This window comes from Antechinus flavipes, chromosome 5 (genome assembly GCF_016432865.1).
Source record: "Antechinus flavipes isolate AdamAnt ecotype Samford, QLD, Australia chromosome 5, AdamAnt_v2, whole genome shotgun sequence".
In the NCBI taxonomy this organism is placed as follows: Eukaryota; Metazoa; Chordata; class Mammalia; order Dasyuromorphia; family Dasyuridae; genus Antechinus; species Antechinus flavipes.
In genome coordinates, this window is record NC_067402.1 from 58,608,209 (window position 1) to 58,628,423 (window position 20,215).

A 20,215-nucleotide genomic window follows, 5' to 3' on the forward strand; every position below is an offset into this window, starting at 1 on the left:
GGTCTTGAGATCAAAAAGTTTGAAAACTGCTAGAGGAATATCATAGAGGGTTAGCCTTAAGAGTCAAGAAAAAATGGTATCCATTTCCACCTCTAACTTTCCTTGGTATTGTAACTGGGAAAATCATTTAAGCTTATAAAGCCTCTGGCATTTTCTCTAATGATAGAAATTAGAGACGAGATGCTTGTCTTCAACAGTAGAAGGATTTTTCATGCAAAGTATTTCCCAATGAGTGAAAGTGAATGTAAACAATAAATAAAAAATCAATTGATAAAGATATATGTACAGATAAGTACAATATTTTCTATTATGTCTTTTCTGATATAAAATTGAAATGTCTTCTTCTAATGTCTATCCACCATTCTCTATAGACTAAGTCTTATTCCTCTACTATAAAGCAGCTCTTCAAGTATTTAAAAACACCTTGAAGACCTTACTTTCCCACATCTAGCCTCATTCTGTATTATTGTATGCATACATCATGTGCACTCCAAAGGGTGACAGCATAAACTGAGTAGTTAAAAATAGCCAGGGGAATTCAATTTAATAACATTTGTTATCTACTTAAGATGGAAGATAAAACAAGACATTTTTCTGTTTTCATGGAACTTCAAGTAACAGGGTTTGATTTGAGCTTTGTAGGATTTGGGGAAGCAGTAAAGATATAAGCCTAATGATTTCACAATGAAAGAAAAAGTACATGTGGGGGTGAAAATGGTCAATAAAATTTAAATATAATCTAAAAAGAAAAACATGAACCGATGGAGTAATTTGGCGGCTTGCTTCAAGCAAATGGGTTCAGTTCATTGTACATTTATATTGTGTTAAGTTTTAATGTGACCTAACTAAAATATATATATATATATATATATATATATATATATATATATATATATATATATATATATATATATATATGACAAATGATAGACTGTCTGAACTCAAGAAAAACCCATCTATCTTATGTATCTATCTAGATATAGATATACACAAATATACATACATGCATCACACACATGCAATGGAAACATCAAATGACTTAGTTGATATAGGATTAGAGACATATACAGTTCAACTTTCTATGTAGTTCCATTGCTCTCATTGTTTACAAAAGATGAATATTAGGAAAGGATACAATGAGCTCTCTTTCTACTCCAGCGATATTATCACCTATTTGCTCATCACCAGCTTTGAAGCTGTCTCAGAGGGATCTATTTTATTGTTAAGTTGATACTCCAGAAGTCTATTGCTGCCTTTGTCTTCTAGCTTTATTTTTCTTTTACTTGCTTTTAGTTTTGGAGAAAATTACATATTAACATCCCTTCATGTTCAGAAACCAGATGCGTTTTTAAGTAAGGCATTAAAAAACTGTTGAGTTCTTCATTTGTTATGTAGGTAATGCATAAGCTCTAACTTATTTCCTATACCCTACCTAAACTGTAAATATCATGTGATAGAAACTAAGTGCTTCTGTGTTCTTAAAATAATTAAAAAAACAAAAAACAAAGTTGGAGCAAACAGCAGCTGCCTTTTCTAGTAGTGTTTCCAGTAAGACCACTTTTTTGAAAAAGTAAGATTTTACTAGCAGCACATCCTCCCTTTTTTTCAAATAAAAGAAGTAATCATATCTTCTTAATTGAAAGATGGGATCAAAATATTTGATGAAAATCCAAATAATTGTGATATAATAGTTTTAAGTTGTAGTAGTACTATAAAACAAGGGAAGAGAAGGGGCCACTTTAGAAAGGGGATTTAACATTTTTTTTAAAAAAAGGATATTTTTTTCATTAAAAATTTTTAAAAGAACATTAAAAAATTATATGCATATCTATCAATGTAGATATGAACAATGTCCTAATCTTACTCTGTGGTAATTTTTCAAAATCTTTTCACATGGATTATATGGATCTTTAATTATTCAAATTTTAAAACTCCCGTAGAACTGTTATTAATGAATATGCACATTAATTGGCATATCATATGATGAAAACATTCAAATTACTTAAAATATTGCTCTGATTCCTGATTTTTAATGTGGTAAAGATGAACTGATTAAATATTAACATTAAATATTTAGTATTTAGATACATCATAGAACATGGTTTTTAATAGGAAAGCATGTTTTAAAAGTTCTTAAATACTGTAACTAGATATTTGTGTTGCATTATAAAGTAAAAATAATTTTTGATAAGTGATCCAAAAGAAATGGAATTTTAAAAAATTCTTTATCACTGCATTGACACATGATCCATGTTAATGTTTGCTTACATAAATAGGACAAATACTGCCTAATTAGGATGGTTGGTCAAATTTTGGTACTTTAATTTTCTCTGTTATTGTAAACCATGCATAAAATGCTTGCCTATTGATAAACGCAAAATAGTCAGGGCTTAAACAGCTGACATCTGCTTACTCTCTCTCTCTTTAAAAAAAAAAAAAAAAGCAGAATAACAAGCCATTTCAGCCTAATCTACCTCAAATGTGTGCATGTAAATGGAGGTCCATCGATTGACCTGTATTCTTTTCAGCTCAGGATTGGTCCACATGGTTTATGAAAACCAGGAGGGCTGATTTGAAATGCAGATGTCGAGACAGTGCAGTTTACCCTCCCCTTTTTTTCTTTGCTGTATCTGTCAGGGTGAAAAATGGCTTGCACAAGGGTCAGTCACCCATACTCACTTAATTACTTTTCTTGGACCCACAGAACTGTCGCAAGCTGTGGTGGATGCGGGAGCAGTGCCCCTTTTAGTACTCTGTATCCAGGAGCCAGAAATTGCTTTGAAAAGGATTGCTGCCTCAGCTCTCAGCGATATTTCAAAGCATTCTCCAGAGTTAGCCCAAACAGTGGTGGATGCAGGAGCAATTGCTCACTTAGCACAGATGATCCTGAACCTTGATGCTAAACTGAAGGTACTTTAAAAATGTTTTTTTTTTTAAGTTTCCATTATTAATATTAGAAAAAAAATTCCTATGAATTAAATTGTTAAAAATAAAATTCCTAAAATAATCACTCAGTTTTCATTGAGAACAGATGCTACCTTGCTTAGGTCTTCTGATGTATAAAAATAATCCATTAAATCCATTTTTAGAAACAGAATTACAAGGAGGAAAATCGCTTTGCAATAGAATGAAATATTTCAAGGAGCATAAATGTATCCACATCAATAGTATTAATAATTAAAACATTCCACTAAAACAAATTCTTGTTTTTTTAAAGTAGAACAATATAATGCCATATTAATATTATCTTGTTTATAGATTTATCACTTCTTAAATGTGATTTTTTTTATTAATATGGATGTTAGACTTCTTTGGTATCTCAAAAAAGTGTCAAAAGTCACATGAAGACTTTTGAAACATCTATATATTTTTAAATAATATTTTACTTTTCCCCAATTATAGTTAAAGACAATTTTAACATTCTTTTTTTTTTAATTTTGAATTACAAATTATCTCCCTCCCTTCCTTCTCTCTCCCCCTTCTTGAGACAATAATTGATTTTACATAGGTTATACATGTGTAATGTCATTTAGTATATTTTAAAATTCTATTATTTACATTAAAGTAAAAGTAGAATTTTTAAAAGATGGTATCAATGTTATGACAAAATTTAAATCTTGGGCCTAAAATGTCAGTTTTTAGCAACAGGAACCTAAATATGGCATAAATTTCTATTTTGAAAATTGCATAATTATGGGATTTTGTTAAGTTGAAGATTATTTTATTTGATCATTTACCATTGTGTGAAGCTTTAGTAGAGTAAATGAAAAGAAACCTTTGCCTTTAGATACTAGTGGGCATTCTTAGTTGGACATAAATGAAATTCAAGTTACATGAATATATGCTTGTTTTCCTTTATGCCCCAAACTGTGAAAGTCTATGTAGAAAAGCTTATGAAAGTCTGAAAAAAAAATTGTTTACAAACCCTCTCTAATGGAGTCTAAATAATTATTCTTATTCAATAGCGTCAAGTGCTTTCTGCTCTTAGTCAGATAGCCAAGCATTCGGTGGACCTGGCGGAAATGGTTGTTGAAGCAGAAATTTTCCCTGTGGTTCTTACATGCCTGAAGGACAAAGATGAATACGTCAAGAAAAATGCTTCCACGTTAATTAGAGAAATAGCAAAACATACACCTGAGGTAAAAAGTAAATAAAAACAACAAAATAATTCTCCTATAAATAAAATGGCACCTTAGCTTCCTTGCATTGGTTAAACTGATGGACTTGGAGTCAGAAATCGCACTTCTTCCCTTCACAAACTTGCAATTAAAATGACTTTGGGCAAGACGTTTCAGTTCTCTCGGCCTCAGTTTCTCCATTTCCAGAGTGGAGAGAATACTAGTCATTACCACATTTTTGATCTTTCCTCAGACAGGTATGCAGTTTTTCATAATTGTGATGGTTGTATAATAGACACTGCCTTTGTATAAAGGTTATGCAGAGTAACATTTATTTCCTTCCTGGTGCCTTCTACATGAATAGAAAATAATGAAATAATAAGATGCAGAAAGTGAACAGACTCTCAAGTAGTTTCTAGGTTTTTTGTTTATTTTTAGCAATAGCCACATTGACTAAACATTTTTCCTTCCTTTAAGGTATACATTTTTCATTTCACCAAACATCTTAACTTGACCTAGAGACTTCATGATTGAAATAAAATCACTTGGAAATGGTTACTAGCTAAGGAAGGATAATTAGATTAGAATATTCCCAATGTGACACTGTATTTTCTACTCAATGATTAATCATCCTTAGACCCACTTATGATTGTTAGTTTCAATAGCTAGCTAGTTAGGAGCTAGCCCTAGGCTCAGAGTCTAGGTGAGAAATTTTGACACCCATTATAATAGGGATAAAAGTTGTGCCATCAATGCATGAAAAATTAAACCACAGAATAAGCCTCACAAGTGTATATATATATATATATATATTGATGCATTGAAGAGGCAGGAAGGCTGCATTAGGTATTTCTTCAGTAAATGTGTAGGAAATCCGTATATTAAATTTTACTTTTCTTCAGAAGTAAGTTATGATAATAAGCACATGTCCTATTTAAGAAGCATACTTTGGGGATCCTAAATAAAAAATATTTGGGGTACCATAGAAATGTACCAAGAAAAAGGGATCCTGTTGCCATCTGCCTGAAGTTTCTACATTGGTCCTTTTTTTGCAGCTTTCACAACTAATAGTTAATGCAGGAGGAGTTGCCGCTGTGATTGATTGTATTGGTTCCTGCAAAGGAAATATAAGGCTTCCTGGCATCATGATGCTGGGCTATGTAGCTGCACATTCTGAGAACCTAGCTATGGCAGTGATCATCTCCAAGGTTAGTTCTTCATATTTCCTATTATCATTACAATGAGATTCCAAGAAAGATCTATAAACTGATATTGTTCTCATAGCATAAAATATGTAAAATGGCATATTATGTAACCAGAGGAAAAGAATCTCTGAACATACATCTTTTTATTAGCCATATACTCAGATAACTTTCTTAATGTACTGGGCCAGGATAAGGCTTCCATTTCAATGAGCTTTTAAGTAAAGTGTTTCCTTAGCCCTTGCAATAAACAGTCCTTTTAGTTGAACAATTTTTGTAACTGTAAATATCAAGTATATTTGAAACCCTATGTTTTTGGTATTTTGTATTTATTAATGAGCTTCTGGGAATGACAAGTGAGCTTTTAAACATGCAATTAATGTGGCTTTTCTACATTAATAACTTAAATTATCATATTCAAAACTAAGGTCATTATTATTCTTTGAATTTTGGAACTTCTACTTCAGTCAGGAGTTGGGGAGGGGGCAAAGGAATTCAGGCAGGTAGGTTTCATTTGTCATTCCTCCAAACAAACTGACTTGATAGATGGAAGGCAGTAAGGAAAGAAAAGAATATAGACCTATTTTTGCTCTTTTGGCTTTGCGCTTTTTGTGTTGACCTTCTAAAGGAAGAAAATGTTAGTCAAATAGTCATGGCGTCTATAAGGACCCCTAAGGTGTGGACTTCTTATCAGTGTAGAAAACCTGCTTCTCTGCTTGAAGAGAAATGTGGATTTTTCAATCCCTTGCTAATCCTCAGAACATTCTCTCTATCCATCATCCATCCTCATCTGCCATCTAATTTATGATTCCCTTTTGCTCCATTTCCCTTTTTTGCCCATTTTTCTATTTTTTTTTTACTACTGCTATTAATTACATTTAGAAACCTTACATTTCTTTCTCTAGTTCCATTTCTCAGAGATGGACTTGAAAGTTGTCATGTGAACTTGAGAAAGTTAGTTTAAGCCTCTGGTCATAGTGAAGTCTCTGCTGATGGTGGTAGTGATGGTGGTGGGGATTATGTCTGGGCCAATAGGATTAATGTTTCATGGCTTTGCTGGTTTCCTAGGTAACCAGAAGGCATAAACATAGACAGAGTGGGAAAGGGGAGGATTGCCTTTGACCTGTACTTTTTCCTTCTCAGACTTACAAGGTGACCTTACCCTTTCCTAGTCTATGTCTAGATTGGTCGGAGAGCAAGCCATCCACAGTCACAAAGACAAGGCTAGCTCTCCTACCACCTTCTTGGCAGGATGGACTGATGTTAGCAATATCTCACTTCTGGGTCTTGTTTTTACAGTTTCCAAAGCACTTTTCACATTTATATCTTGTTTGAAATTCCCTATAACCCTGCAAGGTAGTCAGAACAACAAAAGCTACAGAATTTGAAGGGGATGCTAAGAATTGCTGTCTTTTTTGACTAACGGCTGAAATGTGGACACCCTGGGTAGAGATCTCACTTCGAGGACTGGGGTGACCTTTTATACTGGCAGCCCCATCTTTAATTTTTTAGAAAAGAAACCAATTAAGTGCTTAGGCAGATTTTTTTAAAGTAAATTAATTCTAATGGGCATGCTAAAGGGCTGGCACCAAAAGGAATAGAAAATGATTTAATTTCCACTCCAGTAGCATGAGTGTATAAATATGAGTTCTTACAGTTATAAATTTAAGATGATCAAAATTACAACTATGAAATCATTTGAAAATAAGGTTCATACAAATCCTAGTAGGACAATTTGTATTTTCTATAGGAGTATAAACTAGTGAATATATTGAATCTTCTAGCTTTCTGCTATGAATATAAAAATTAATTGGAGACTCAAAGTAAAACATTTAAGCCTACAACAGATGTACATTAATTATTTATATTTTAAAGAGTTATCATGATACCATACAATACAATAATGCAAAATAAAATATGATACAATAATACAAGTTAAAAAATACAAGATTATGTTTAAATATTGATCCTTTTCATGGATTAATTTGCTTTTACTGAAAAAAAATCCTATTTTCAATGAATAACTTAGGTTACTTTAAGGAGTCCAGCTTACATCATCAATCCAGAATATAACTACTCTCAGATTTATTTTATTTGGTGAAAAATGACTAAAAAGAGTAGATTGGTTATTTAAAACAAAGCTAAGCTAGAGATCTTGAAATCCTAAATATTTTCAGGCTTTGTCACTCTGAAAGTGTTTCATTTCATCTACTATCTAGTCTGTGGTGCCTGTTGTTTGATTAAATGAATGCTGATTTGAAGAATCTAGCAGAGTTATTCTCCATTTAGTTGGATTGTTACAGATAATTAAAGTAAATTAGTTCTAGTCATTTTATTGACTCCAAAAATGACAGCCCCTGTGATATGCTCATCTACTGAGCCGTTTAGTGGGAAAGGGATCAAGACTAAAATGATTTCTTCTAATGTTTCAGAGCCAAAGAAGGCTCTTTAATCCTGCTCGAGATTCATAACACTTGCTCTTTTGATCCACACGGCAGGGAGTGCCCCAGTTGGCAGTCTGCTTGTCAGAAGAATCAGAAGATCATATTAAGGCGGCTGCTGCTTGGGCCTTAGGACAGATTGGAAGACACACTCCTGAGCATGCACGTGCTGTGGCTGTGACAAATGCCTTGCCGATTTTACTTAGTCTCTACATGTCACAAGACAGTTCCGAAGATCTTCAAATAAAAGTAAGCACTGTGGTCAATTCATCTAGGGTTTGATTAACTATTTGTGATTGTGTTTGGGGAAGGATTTGTTAACTTTAGTTGCTTAGAAATATGTTGCTTTACAATGTTGATATTTTGATAGGAATACTATGTAGAGTTAATAAATAATCACCATCTGGTTTATGTAATTGAATATTTATAATTCCAAGCTAAAAGCTAAATTAATGTGATTTTAGAAATATTACTAACTGGTTAGAAGAAGATATTCTGAAGCTTGGTTAAAGAAGGATAGTGACTGGCTATTTTGCACATTGGCAGGAATGTAAGAATGATTCACAATGGCATATTAACCTTTAAAATTATTTTTAATCTTGCTTTTATACCTGCATTATTTCACAATTTTAGATTTCAAAAACACCAATGGTCCGGAACAGATCAGCTAAATTCATTAGAAATATAAATATTAATAACATTGTTAAAAATGGGTTATTCATTTACTTGATTCTGCTTGGTTCACTTTTAAATTTTCTAAGAATCCTGTATTTATATGAAAGGTCTTTCTTTTTGACAGTATTTCCTCTTTGAAATTTAATATACGTGGTAAACATATGAATAATCATTATTTTTGCAATATTTCCTTATGTCTCAGACCACCACAACAGATCTAATATCTTTAAGAAATTTTAAAAATTTTTATGGAATGCGTGGGTAATATGCAAAGGGTAATAATGAACATGTTATATAAAACTTGACAGAAAGAATAGAATTTCAGTCTGTTTACATAGGCCAAAAAAATTTGCTTTGGTGGCCTAGAGCAAAAAAGGTAGATTAGAATTCATTGAAAACCTCATTGCTTTATGCAATTAAAAGTTAAAAAAAAAAGGCAGGAAAATTCAATATATATACAACTCAGTTTAAATGTTAGATATATTCCTGGAAAATCACCTGCAAAGCTCTATATTAAATATTTTCCCATTAACTTGCATTATAAAATAAATGTATTCAACCAGAATGTTTTGATCACAAAATGTAATAAATCATAATTTAAAAATACAGTAAATATTGTACATGTTTAACTTATACTAAGTTAAGTAAGTATAACTTACTGCCTCAGAAAGAAGAGAAAGGAGGAGGGATAGATTGTGGAACTCAAAACTTAAATGTTAAAAATCATTTATACATGTAATTTTGGGATGAAATATTTTCCTTTTTAAAAAATTTATTTTATTATAGCTTTTGATCTACAAAACAATGTATGGGTAATTTTTCAACATTGACCCTTGCAAAACCTTGTATTCCAAATTTTCCTCTCCTTTTCCCCTCCCCCCTCCCCTAGAAGGCAGGTAGTCCAATACATATTAAACATGTTAAAGTATATTTTAAATGCAATATATGTATACATATTTATATAGTTATCTTGCTGCACAAGAAAAATCAGATCTAGAAAGAAAAAAAAACCTGAGAAGGAAAACAAAAATGCAAGCAAACAATAAAAAAGTGAGAATGCTATATTGTGGTCCACACTCAGTCCCCATAGTCCTCTACGTGTAAATGGCTCTCTTCATTACTGAACAATTGGAACTGGTTTGAATCATCTCATTGTTGAAGAGAGCCACATCCATCAGAATTGATCATCTTATAGTGTTGTTGTTGAAGTGTACAATGATCTCCTGGTTCTGCTCATTTCACTCAACATCAGTTCGTGTAAGTCTTTCCAAACCTCTCTGTATTCATCCTGCTGGTCATTTCTTACAGAACAATAATCTTCCTTTACATTCATATGCCATAATATACCCAGCAATTCTTCAACTGCTGGGCAGTTCCCAGTTTCTTGCCACTACAAAAAGAGCTGCCACAAACATTTTTGCACATCTAGGTCCTTTTTCCTCCTTTAAGATCTCTCTGGGACAAAATCCCAATAGAAACACTACTGGATCAAAGGGTATGCATAGTTTGATAACTCTTTGGGCATAGTTCCAAATTATTCTCCAGAATGGCTGAGTCCATAACAGTTCCACCAGCAATGTATCAATGTCCCAATTTTCCCACATCTCCAACATTTGTCATTATCTTTCCCTGTCATTCTAGCCAATCTGAGAGGTGTGTAGTGGTATCTCAGAGTTGTCCTAATTTGAATTTCTCTGATTAATAGTGATTGGAGCACCTTTTCATATGACTAGAAATAGTTTCAATGCTTAGTTTTAGTGGACTGCAAACCCAATATGTCAACAATGTGACATAGCGGTAAAAAATGAATATGGTCATATGGCAAATTAAAAGGGGAAGAATGTTTAGGACTAGAGAAGTATTCATTCTACCATTATTTGGCCTTCCCAAACCACACTTGGAATATTATATTTGTTTTTTGAACACTACTTTTTTTTAAGGAGATTGATAAGCAAGAGAGCATCCAGAAGAAGGCACCATAATGGTGAAAGTTCTTGGACCATGATATATAGGAAGTGATTATCCAAAAAAGGAGAAAGCCAGAGAAGATATTATAGCTATCTTTTGGGTACCTGACTGTTACATGCTTTGTTTCTGCTTGACCTCTGAGGGCACAATTAGAGAGGATTAGTGAAAAATCACAGGATGGAAGATTTTGGCTTAATGGAGAGACAAACTTCATCACCCTCAGAATTATTCATAAGCGGAATGGTTGCTGTCAGAAGGAGCTGATGAGGCTTTTCTAGTGCTGTTATATGCCCCTGAAGTTTTCAGCTCTGATATTTTGTGATTCTATGAAATATTCTGATCCTTCACATTGTACAGATGAGAAAGCCAAGACCTAAGGATGTTCAGTGACTTACCACTCCACAATCTAATTATTCACTTCTCCTTCTTTTTATTCCAAGAAAGAAGCAGAACTGAAAGGTTTTCTCCCCTTCTCCAATCCCTTTCCCACATAGCTGCCAAAACAATTGTCATAAGGCACATGTCACATTTCTGCTAACAAAACTTTCAGTGGTTTACTGCTGCCTCTAGGATAAAATATAAACATCTTAGTCTGACATTTAATGTCTGTCCCATCGCCCCATTCTGGCTGTAACCTACCTTTCTGGTCGGTTTCTCTCTCTCTCTCTCTCTCTCTCTCTCTCTCTCTTTCTCTCTCTCTCTGTCTCTGTCTCTCTGTCTTTCTCTGTCTCTGTCTCTGTCTCTCTCTCTCTGTATCTGTCTCTGTCTTCTCTCTGTCTCTGTCTGTCTCCTGTCCCTCTCTGTCTCTTTCTCTCTCTCTCTGTCTTTCTGTATCTATCTCTGTCTCTGTCTTCTCTCTGTCTCTGGCTCCTGTCCCTATCTCTCTGTCTCTCTCTGTGTTTCTGTCTCTCTGTCTCTGTCTCTCTCTTTCTGTCTGTCTGTCTCTCTCTCTCTTCCTCCATCTCTCTGTCTTTCTCTGTCTCTGTCTCTCTGTCTTTCTCTGTCTCTGTCTCTGTCTCTGTCTCTGTCTCTCTGTATCTGTCTCTGTCTTCTCTCTGTCTCTGTCTGTCTCCTGTCCCTCTCTGTCTCTCTCTGTGTTTCTGTATCTCTGTCTCTGTCTCTCTCTCTGTCTCTTTCTCTCTCTCTCTGTCTTTCTGTATCTATCTCTGTCTCTGTCTTCTCTCTGTCTCTGGCTCCTGTCCCTATCTCTCTGTCTCTCTCTGTGTTTCTGTCTCTCTGTCTCTGTCTCTCTCTTTCTGTCTGTCTCTCTCTTTCTCCATCTCTCTGTCTTTCTGTCTCTGTCCCTCTATCTCTGTCTCTGTCTCTCTGTCTCTTTCTATGTTTCTGTCTGTCTCTGTCCTTCCTCTCTTCCCCCATCCTTCCTTCTAAATCATCATCTCAGAATAGACAATTCAACTTTCCCTAAATTGAACTCTTCCTTATAAGAAAGGAAAACACTTAAACAATGTCTGACAGTGTCTGAAATGTTTGCCCACACAGATCCCCTCTGCCCTGCGGAGAGAGGCGGTCTGCTTCATTATTTGTTCTCTGGGACCCTTATTACCCATTGCTGTCTCTGATATAATCCGTGTTGGAGCCACACTATTCTTTGTTCCTCCCAACCCATTTCCCATTTCTCATCTCATTCATGTGGATGAATTAAAACAGCCCCAATTTAGATGATCTCAAATTAGATTACATTAATTTACCTATGCATCTCTTGTAGTCCCCAACAAAATGTAAGTTCTTTGGGGGACCAGAGCACTCCTTATTTTTGCTTTGAATCTCTAGTTTCTGGTACATACCAGGCCCATAATGTTGGTTAAAATGAATTGACTTAAGGTAGGCTTTTAACAGCTTTTCACTTATTTTGTTTCAGAAATGAAATGGTGACAAGTATGAGGGAAGGGAGAAAGGAGGATCAAGATTGATAATCATCTTTAAGAGATGACACTAACTTTAGTTTATATCTTTAAAAACTCTTGTATACAACCCACTAAGATAGTGCTACATTGCCTATTAAATTCTATATAAAAAGGGCATCTTCATCAGTCATTCACCCTGCCAATAGTTTTCCTAAGGCAACAAGCCCAATCAAATATTTTTTATTATATTGCTGACTTGTTTTTTTCCCCTAATGGCCCTTGGGCTCTTTTAGGAGTTGTTTTAAAGAACTCAAAATGCCCATTCAAGTCTGTTTGATTTGACATCAGCTCAGCCTGGGAAATTGTTATCCAGGAGAGTTGTGAACTGTCTAACCAGGCTCCTCATTTGCTAATCTTCAGCAAGTTTCAAATTATAAAGTCAAGCTGAGGTTCATTCTGTCCCCAAGGTATGTCAGCTTCTGTAACCACTTTCTAATTGATTCTGATCCTAGAAGAGTCATCAGGCAGAGTCTTAGAATTTGTATATTTTCAAGCAGTGTTACTCTTAGCTTTGTGTCTTATTTCAGAGCAGATAACCTGGATGTAAACAAAAGAACAGTGTCTGTTAGTTATAAATTTAATCTTTGTGACATAAGGTTTACCTTGTTGGAAATACTCAGGTAATTTCAATTTTCTTTCTTTCTTTTTTTAATCTGGATTTCGAGTACCACAATCATCCCATTTTGGCAGTATCAATTATTTCTGGCTACCAGTTCATTTATGAAGTTACTTCTAAGATAATTTTGTGGTCTGCTAATACACTGTTGGCTTTAGGGACTTTCCCTCTTGTTTGGGAGGCCAGAGCACTCCTTACTTAGACTAGGTTGACCTCAGAGCAAATAGAAACTTTCTGACAGCAACATTTTCCCCTCACTTTCAAGTATTTTACAGGAAATTAATGAGAACAGCAATTAATAACTTTATCTCCACCCTCCCCTGTGATGGAAAAAAAATCTCACCAAAGCCAAAAACATTTGAAGTGGTAACAAGTTCTAATTAAATGTTGATAATTTAATGTTGATCATTTATACTTGCTGAATTTATTAATTGATGCTCTTATCGTGGAGGCTGTTTAAAAGTAAAAACAGGGTTTCTAAATATATATCATCTGCTTATTCTAAGTTTTGACAGAAAAAGCCCAGAGTTCTTTTCACTACAGCAATTTGTTATTAAAACAGAAGTTATCCCTCACTATAGGTGTTAGAAATAGGTAGGGTAATGACTGAATCCATAACTCTGCTGTGAAATTCAAGCATTTAATTTGACTTAATGCTACTAATTGCATTAAAAAATGGAAAATACCTTATGTAAGATCAATAGGTAGTTCAATTTTATAACAGGAATGATTTTTAAAAATGAATTGATTATTTGATAATTTTTTTTGATGTCTACATCAAAGGAGGAGAGTCTGTTGGTGGTGAGACTTATGTAAATAACTCTAGAGATACTCACCAAACACATTATCTTCCTAATGTTATGATGATCAAATGAAGTATTTTAAAACACTGAGCACAGTGGCCGACACTTAGTAGGTACTTAATAAATGCTTGTTTTCTTGCATTCTTAAATTAGTACCTACATTAGTTCTTTTAAAAAATCTTTCATGGTTTCTAAGAGTCTTAAATTTCTCATGCTGGTATGATTACTTGTTTTGATATTGATTTCATATTAATGCAAACTTTATTAGAAAGCAATAGAACTATATATGATGGCTAAGATTTTATTCAATATAATTTTGGGGAAGAGTACATGAGGATAAATATGCAAAATATTGTTTACTCCTCCAACCCTCTAGAAAAAGTCAATATATGTCCTTATCTTCATCACATATAACTTCTTAAAATTCAAATGTGTATCACTTGTAAGTCGTAATTATTGTTAAATGAAAGTATCACTAATAAGATCTCAGAGGGAAAATTCCTAGTATTGAATTAGTGCATCCTAGAGATTGAATCTTCCAGACTGTACAAATCAGATGAGAGAATGCACAGAAAGCTTGTGAATCTTAAAATACTACATGAATGTTAGCTAATTATTTAGTTAGGTATCTGCGTTACCTATAGAAAACTAATGATAAACTGCATTAGAAGACTAGTCAAGAAGCAAATTAGAACTTGAAGTGAAAAAAAAAAACACCAAACCATTACTTGAATGTTAGCCATTATTATTAACTATGATATACCGAGAACCCAAGTGGAAACCGAATACCCAAGGGCCTGCTTGTGCTATGGACTGAAACTGAGTGACTAACTATAAGCAGATGGACCAGAATACATTCTTTAAGGACACACTGAAGCCCCAAACCAAACATTAAAGAGAATACCTGGAGTTTGGAGGCACAGTGCCATGTGGCATTAATCAGTGAGAACAGGGCAGGGATGCTTGTATGTGGTGTCAGGAGACTGAACTACAGCAGTGACTACCATTGCAAGTCATAGCTATGGCTGGAGGTCAAAGGGCAGGGTTTTTTGGTTTGTTTTTACAAATTTAACATGTATTAATCACACATTGACTGTTTCTAGTCATACTTGAATGAAAAGTATCTTGAAGAATAAGGAATTGTGAGAAATGTTTGGGATATGTTTCTATTGTTGTGTCTATATAACAAGTTTCAGGGAAGAAAGATGTATATTTGCAGATGCTCCACACTTTATGATCCTACTTGGGTGGGTTGGTTGATTGGTTTGTTTTTGGCAGGGACACTGGAGTGGTTTGCCATTTTCTTCTTCAACTCATTTGGAAGGTGAGAGAACTGAGACAAACAGGTTTAAGTAACTTTTCCAGGGTCATGTAGTTTTAAACTCAGGGCAAATTTTTTTTTAACTTTTTAAATAGCTTTTTATTTACAAGTTATATGTATGGGTAATTTTACAGCATTGACAATTGCCGAACCTTTTGTTCCAATTTTTCCCCTCCTTCTTTCCATCCCTTCCCCCAGATGGCAGGTAGACCAAGAGATGTTAAATATATTAACATATAAATTAGATACACAATAAGTATACATGACCAAACCATTATTTTGCTGTAGAAAAAGAATCAAACTCTGAAATATTGTACAATTAGCCTGTGAAGGAAATCCAAAATGCAGGCAGGCGAAAATATAGGGATTGGGAATTCAATGTAATGGTTCTTAGTCATCTCCCAGAGTTCTTTCACTGGGCGTAACTGGTTTAGTTCACTTCTGCGCCATTGGAACTGATTTGGTTCATCTCATTCTTGAAGAGGGCCACGTCCATCAGAATTGGTCATCATATAGTATTGTTGTTGAAGTATATAATGATCTCCTGGTCCTGCTCATTTCACTCAGCATCAGTTTGTGTAAGTCTCTCCAGGACTTTCTGAAATCCTCCTGCTGGTCATTTCTTACTGAACAATGATATTCCATAACATTCATATACCACAATTTATTCAGCCATTCTCCAATTGATGGGAATCTATTTAATTTCCAGTTTCTAGCTACTACAAACAGGGCTGCCACAAACATTTTGGCACATACAGGTCCCTTTCCCTTCTTCAATATTTCTTTGGGATATAAGCCCAGTAGAAACACTGCTGGATCAAAGGGTATGCACAGTTTGATAACTTTTTAAGCACAGTTCCAAATTGCTCTCCAGAATGGTTGGATGTATTCACAATTCCACCAATAATGTATTAGTGTCTCAGGGCAAATTTTTGAGGAGAGATTTGAAGGCAGGAAAGTAAGTCTTTCTGATTTCAGACATGGCACTCTATTCACTTGAGCCATTTCCCTGTTACTGTTTTTCTTTAATAATATTTTATTTTTTTTCAAATTACATGCAAAGACAATTTTTAACATTCTATTTTTTAAAAATTTGAGTTCCAAATTTTCTTCCTCCTTCCTTTACCTCCCCTTCCTTAAGATGGCAAGTAATTAGATAGTGGTTATATATGTGCAATTATGTAAAAAAGTAGTCAGGTTATGAAAGAAGAAACAGAACAAAAGGAAAAAAAAACCCTAAAGCAATGAAGTGAAAAATAGCATGCTTCAAACTGAAATCAGACTTCATCAGTTCTTTTTCTGGAGATGGATAGCATTTTTCATCATGAGTCCTTCTGGATGGTCTTAGATCACTATGTTGCTGAGAATAGCTATGTCATTCACAGTTGATCATCACACAATACTATTACTGTATACAATGTGCTCTTGGTTCTGCTCACTTCACTTTGCATCAGTTTGTGTAGGTCTTTCCAGGTTTTTTCCGAAATCATCCTGCTTGTTATTTCTTACAGTATTCCATTACTATCTTCCATCACAATTTGTTTAGCTGTTCCCCAATTGGTGGGCATCTCCTCAATTTCCATCCTCCTCCAATCCACCATCATAAAAAGAGCTGCTATACTTATTTTTGCCTGTGTGTGGCTTTTTCCCTTTTCTGTGCTCTCTTTGGGATGCAGACCTAGTGGAGGTAGTTCCAAACTGCTCCCCAGAATGGCTGGAACAGAGCTTCTCTGTTTTGTGGGTAATTATTCCCAAGAATTAGCTGAAGGTTTTCAATATCTCTAGGCAAAAGCAATCTTGACTTTTGGCATTCAGGTGAGACATGACTAGGTGATAAAGTAGAATCCAGGCCTGGAGTCAGGAAGATCTGAATTCAGATCCAACCCCAGACTTTTACTAGCTGTGTTGACCTAGGACAAGTCACTAAACTGCTGTCTGCATTTATTCCCTTATCTGTAAAATGAAGATAATAATAGCACCTACCCTGAAAGTTTTGTTGTGAGGATCAAATAAGATAATAATTGTAAGGCACTCAGCACAGTACCTAGTACATAGTACTTTCCTTTCTCATTTTTTCCCCTTTTTGAGCTGATTTTTCTCTTGCAGCATGATGACTGTGAAAATACTTTCTCCATGTGCAGACTCTATTCCTTCGCAGTAGGTGATAATTTCTTGTAGGCAGGGACTGTGGGGTTCTTTACCTTGACATTCCAGAGCAGGGCCTCTTAAACTTTTTTTACTTGTGGCCCTTTTCCACCCAAGAAACTTTTACATGACTCTGGTTATATAAGTATATAAAATAGATATACAAACCAAACATTTATTGATAATAAATCATAATTTTGGGACTCCTCATGTTCTAGCAAAGCTTCTTAAACTGGGGGTTGCAATCCCATCTGAATGTGGGGGGGTCACAAAAAATTGGTAACAGTAAAAGGTATCAAACTTTCCCCCAAGATTTAATTCTTCATAAAAAAATAAATAAGCCATCCATCTCATTAGTATGCAAATTTTCTTTCATCTTTAACACATGATAAAATTATGTATCTACCAAAGAATTGCTTTGAAGTAAATTACTTTGTGATTTATCATCAGTAAATTTTTGATTTGTATTCCTGTTTTATATACCTATATACCAGGAGTCATATAAAATTTTCTTTAGTTAAAAAAGGTCACAAGGAGAAAAAGTTTAAGAAACCCTGATCTAGACTATGGATCTGGACTTGGAAGAGTTTTTGGAGCATCTAGGCCAACCCATTTATTTTGCAAATGTGGAAACTGCTACTTGCCCAAAGTTGTCCTGTCACTCAATAGCAAGGAGAATGAGAATTTGCATTCAGTCTTCTGTTTCCTAATCTCTTCTACTCTCTTGGCTTGTGTACACTGCTTGCTCCTCACTGCTTATCTTGGTTTTTTGTACTATTCAGTAAATATTTTTTGAATTGTTGAATAAAATGAGGCAGGTTTCTACATTTTATTCATGATATAAATGTATCTGCAAATTTACACTTTATTTCTATACAGTGAAACTTTGCCCAGTGTGTACACGTAGGATTTTTAAATCATTAATTCCTCTAGAGAAAATGGAATGACTGATCATTTTCTTGTTGTGGAATTCTAAGTTACTTTTTTCTCATATCCCTTACCTTGTCAGGAATAGGATTGATTACTTCCTATTTTTAATAGCATTTTAATTTTCTAAATTCATGCAAAGATAGTTTTCAATGTTCACCTTTACAAAATCTTGTGTTCCAAGTTTTTCTCCCTCGCCCTTCTTTGTCCTCCTCCCCAAAATAGCAGGCAATCCAATATAGGTTAAGCATGTGCAGTTCTTCCGAATATATTTCCATATTCTCAGGCTGTGCAAGAAAAATCAGATCAAAAGAGAAAAAATGAGAAAGGAAAAACCCAAGCAAACAACAACAAAAAAGTGAAAATACTATGTTTTGATCCATGTTCGGTCTCCATCCTATTTTTTTTAGCCACTTGCAATTCACAGTCTCTTTCCTTATAGATATTTTGAGCTCACTCTGTCACTGAGTTTAAAATTTAACAAGAAAGAAATTGGTCAGATAATTTCATGTTAAATTAATCCAATATAATTCATACTTCACCCTGAAATCTGTTATTTAAAAAAAAATAAAACACAACTTCAGATTAGACCAAGAAATTGATCTCATTTTCAAATTCTGGGAATATAAGACAAGAATTCTTTTTTTTTTCCCAAATAATAGCTTTTTATTTTCAAAACATATGCAAAGATAGTTTTCAACACTCACTCTTGCAAAATCTTGTTCCAAATTTTTTCTCTATCTCTTCCTCCCACCTCTTCCCTAGACAAGTAATCCAATATATGTTTAAATATGTTCAATTTTTCTATACATATTTCCACAATCATCATGCTGCACAAGAAAAATGAGATCAAAAAGAAAAAAATGAGAAAAAACAAAAAGCAAGCAAACAACAAAAAAGGTGAAAATATTATGTTGTGATCCACATTAAGTCCCCATGGTCCTCCCTCTGAATCCAGATGGCTCTCTCCACACAAATCTATTGGAATTGACCTGAATCATCTCATTGTTGAAAAAAGCTATGTAAGACTTGAATTCTTGTTGAAATTTCATTGATTGCTTACTGTTTATGTTTGCTTTCTACCTCAACAGAGTAAAAAAGCTATTAAAAATATTCTCCAAAAATGCACATATCTACCAGCCCTTGAACCATTCCTATATGATGCTCCTCCAAACATTTTGAAACATGTGGTTGGACAGTTCAGTAAGGTAAGCAAAAATCTCTTCTTACTTGCAGTTGAAAGCAGAAAAGGATTCATTGTGTTAACTTGTTTTCTCAACTGAATTAATATTTACTTTCATTAACTAAAGGACTTAATTTTTTTATAATAGCTTTTTATTTTCAAAATATATTTTCAACATTTACCAAAGATCATTGGAACTAGCTTGAATCATCTAATTGTTGAAAAGTCCACGTCCATCAGAATCACTGTATAATGTTGCTGCTACTGTGTGCAATGATGTCCTAGTTCTGCTCATTTCACTCAGCATCAGTTCATGTGAATCTCTCCAGGCTTCTCTGAAATCATCCTCATGATCATTTCTTATAGAACAATAATATTCCATAACACTCATAAACCATAACTTATTCAGCTATTCCCCAACTGATGGGCATCCACTCAGTTTCCAGTTTCTGGCCACTACACAAAGGGCTGCTACAAACATTTTTACACATGTAAGTCCTTTTCCCTCATTTAAGATCTCTTTGGGATATAAGCCCAGTCAAAGGGCAAAGGGCATGCACAATTTGATAGCCCTTTGGGAATAGTTCCAAATTGCTTTTCAGAATGGTTAGATCAGTCCACAATTTCACCAATAGTGTATTAGTGAGGGACTTTTTTTATTAGCAGTTATCTGTCAAATATGTGTAATATGTGATATAAAGATAGAAAAATGAAACTAATACCTAATCCCTAAATTACTCTTTATTCATCGCTATATTTTGCCAGAGCTACTCTAACATTTGTGTTAATATTGTTGCAAAATTTTAATAAAATATTAGCAAAGAGATCACAGCAATTCATCAGCAGGATAATACTTAAGAGCAAGTGGGATTTATTTTTCTTAATCTTTAA

The 20,215-nt window shown here is 34.2% G+C and overlaps 1 protein-coding gene across 1 annotated transcript in view; it reads left to right on the top strand.

Annotated features, from left to right (window-relative positions):
* Positions 1-20,215, top strand: part of SPAG6 (sperm associated antigen 6) — a 77,451-nt gene that overhangs the window by 40,753 nt on the left and 16,483 nt on the right. Inside the window, exons 5-9 of the mRNA XM_052001411.1 lie at positions 2,705-2,910; positions 3,966-4,139; positions 5,174-5,326; positions 7,819-8,010; positions 19,233-19,349. Coding sequence (XP_051857371.1) covers positions 2,705-2,910; positions 3,966-4,139; positions 5,174-5,326; positions 7,819-8,010; positions 19,233-19,349 — 842 coding nt within the window. The remainder of the gene's footprint in view (positions 1-2,704; positions 2,911-3,965; positions 4,140-5,173; positions 5,327-7,818; positions 8,011-19,232; positions 19,350-20,215) is intronic.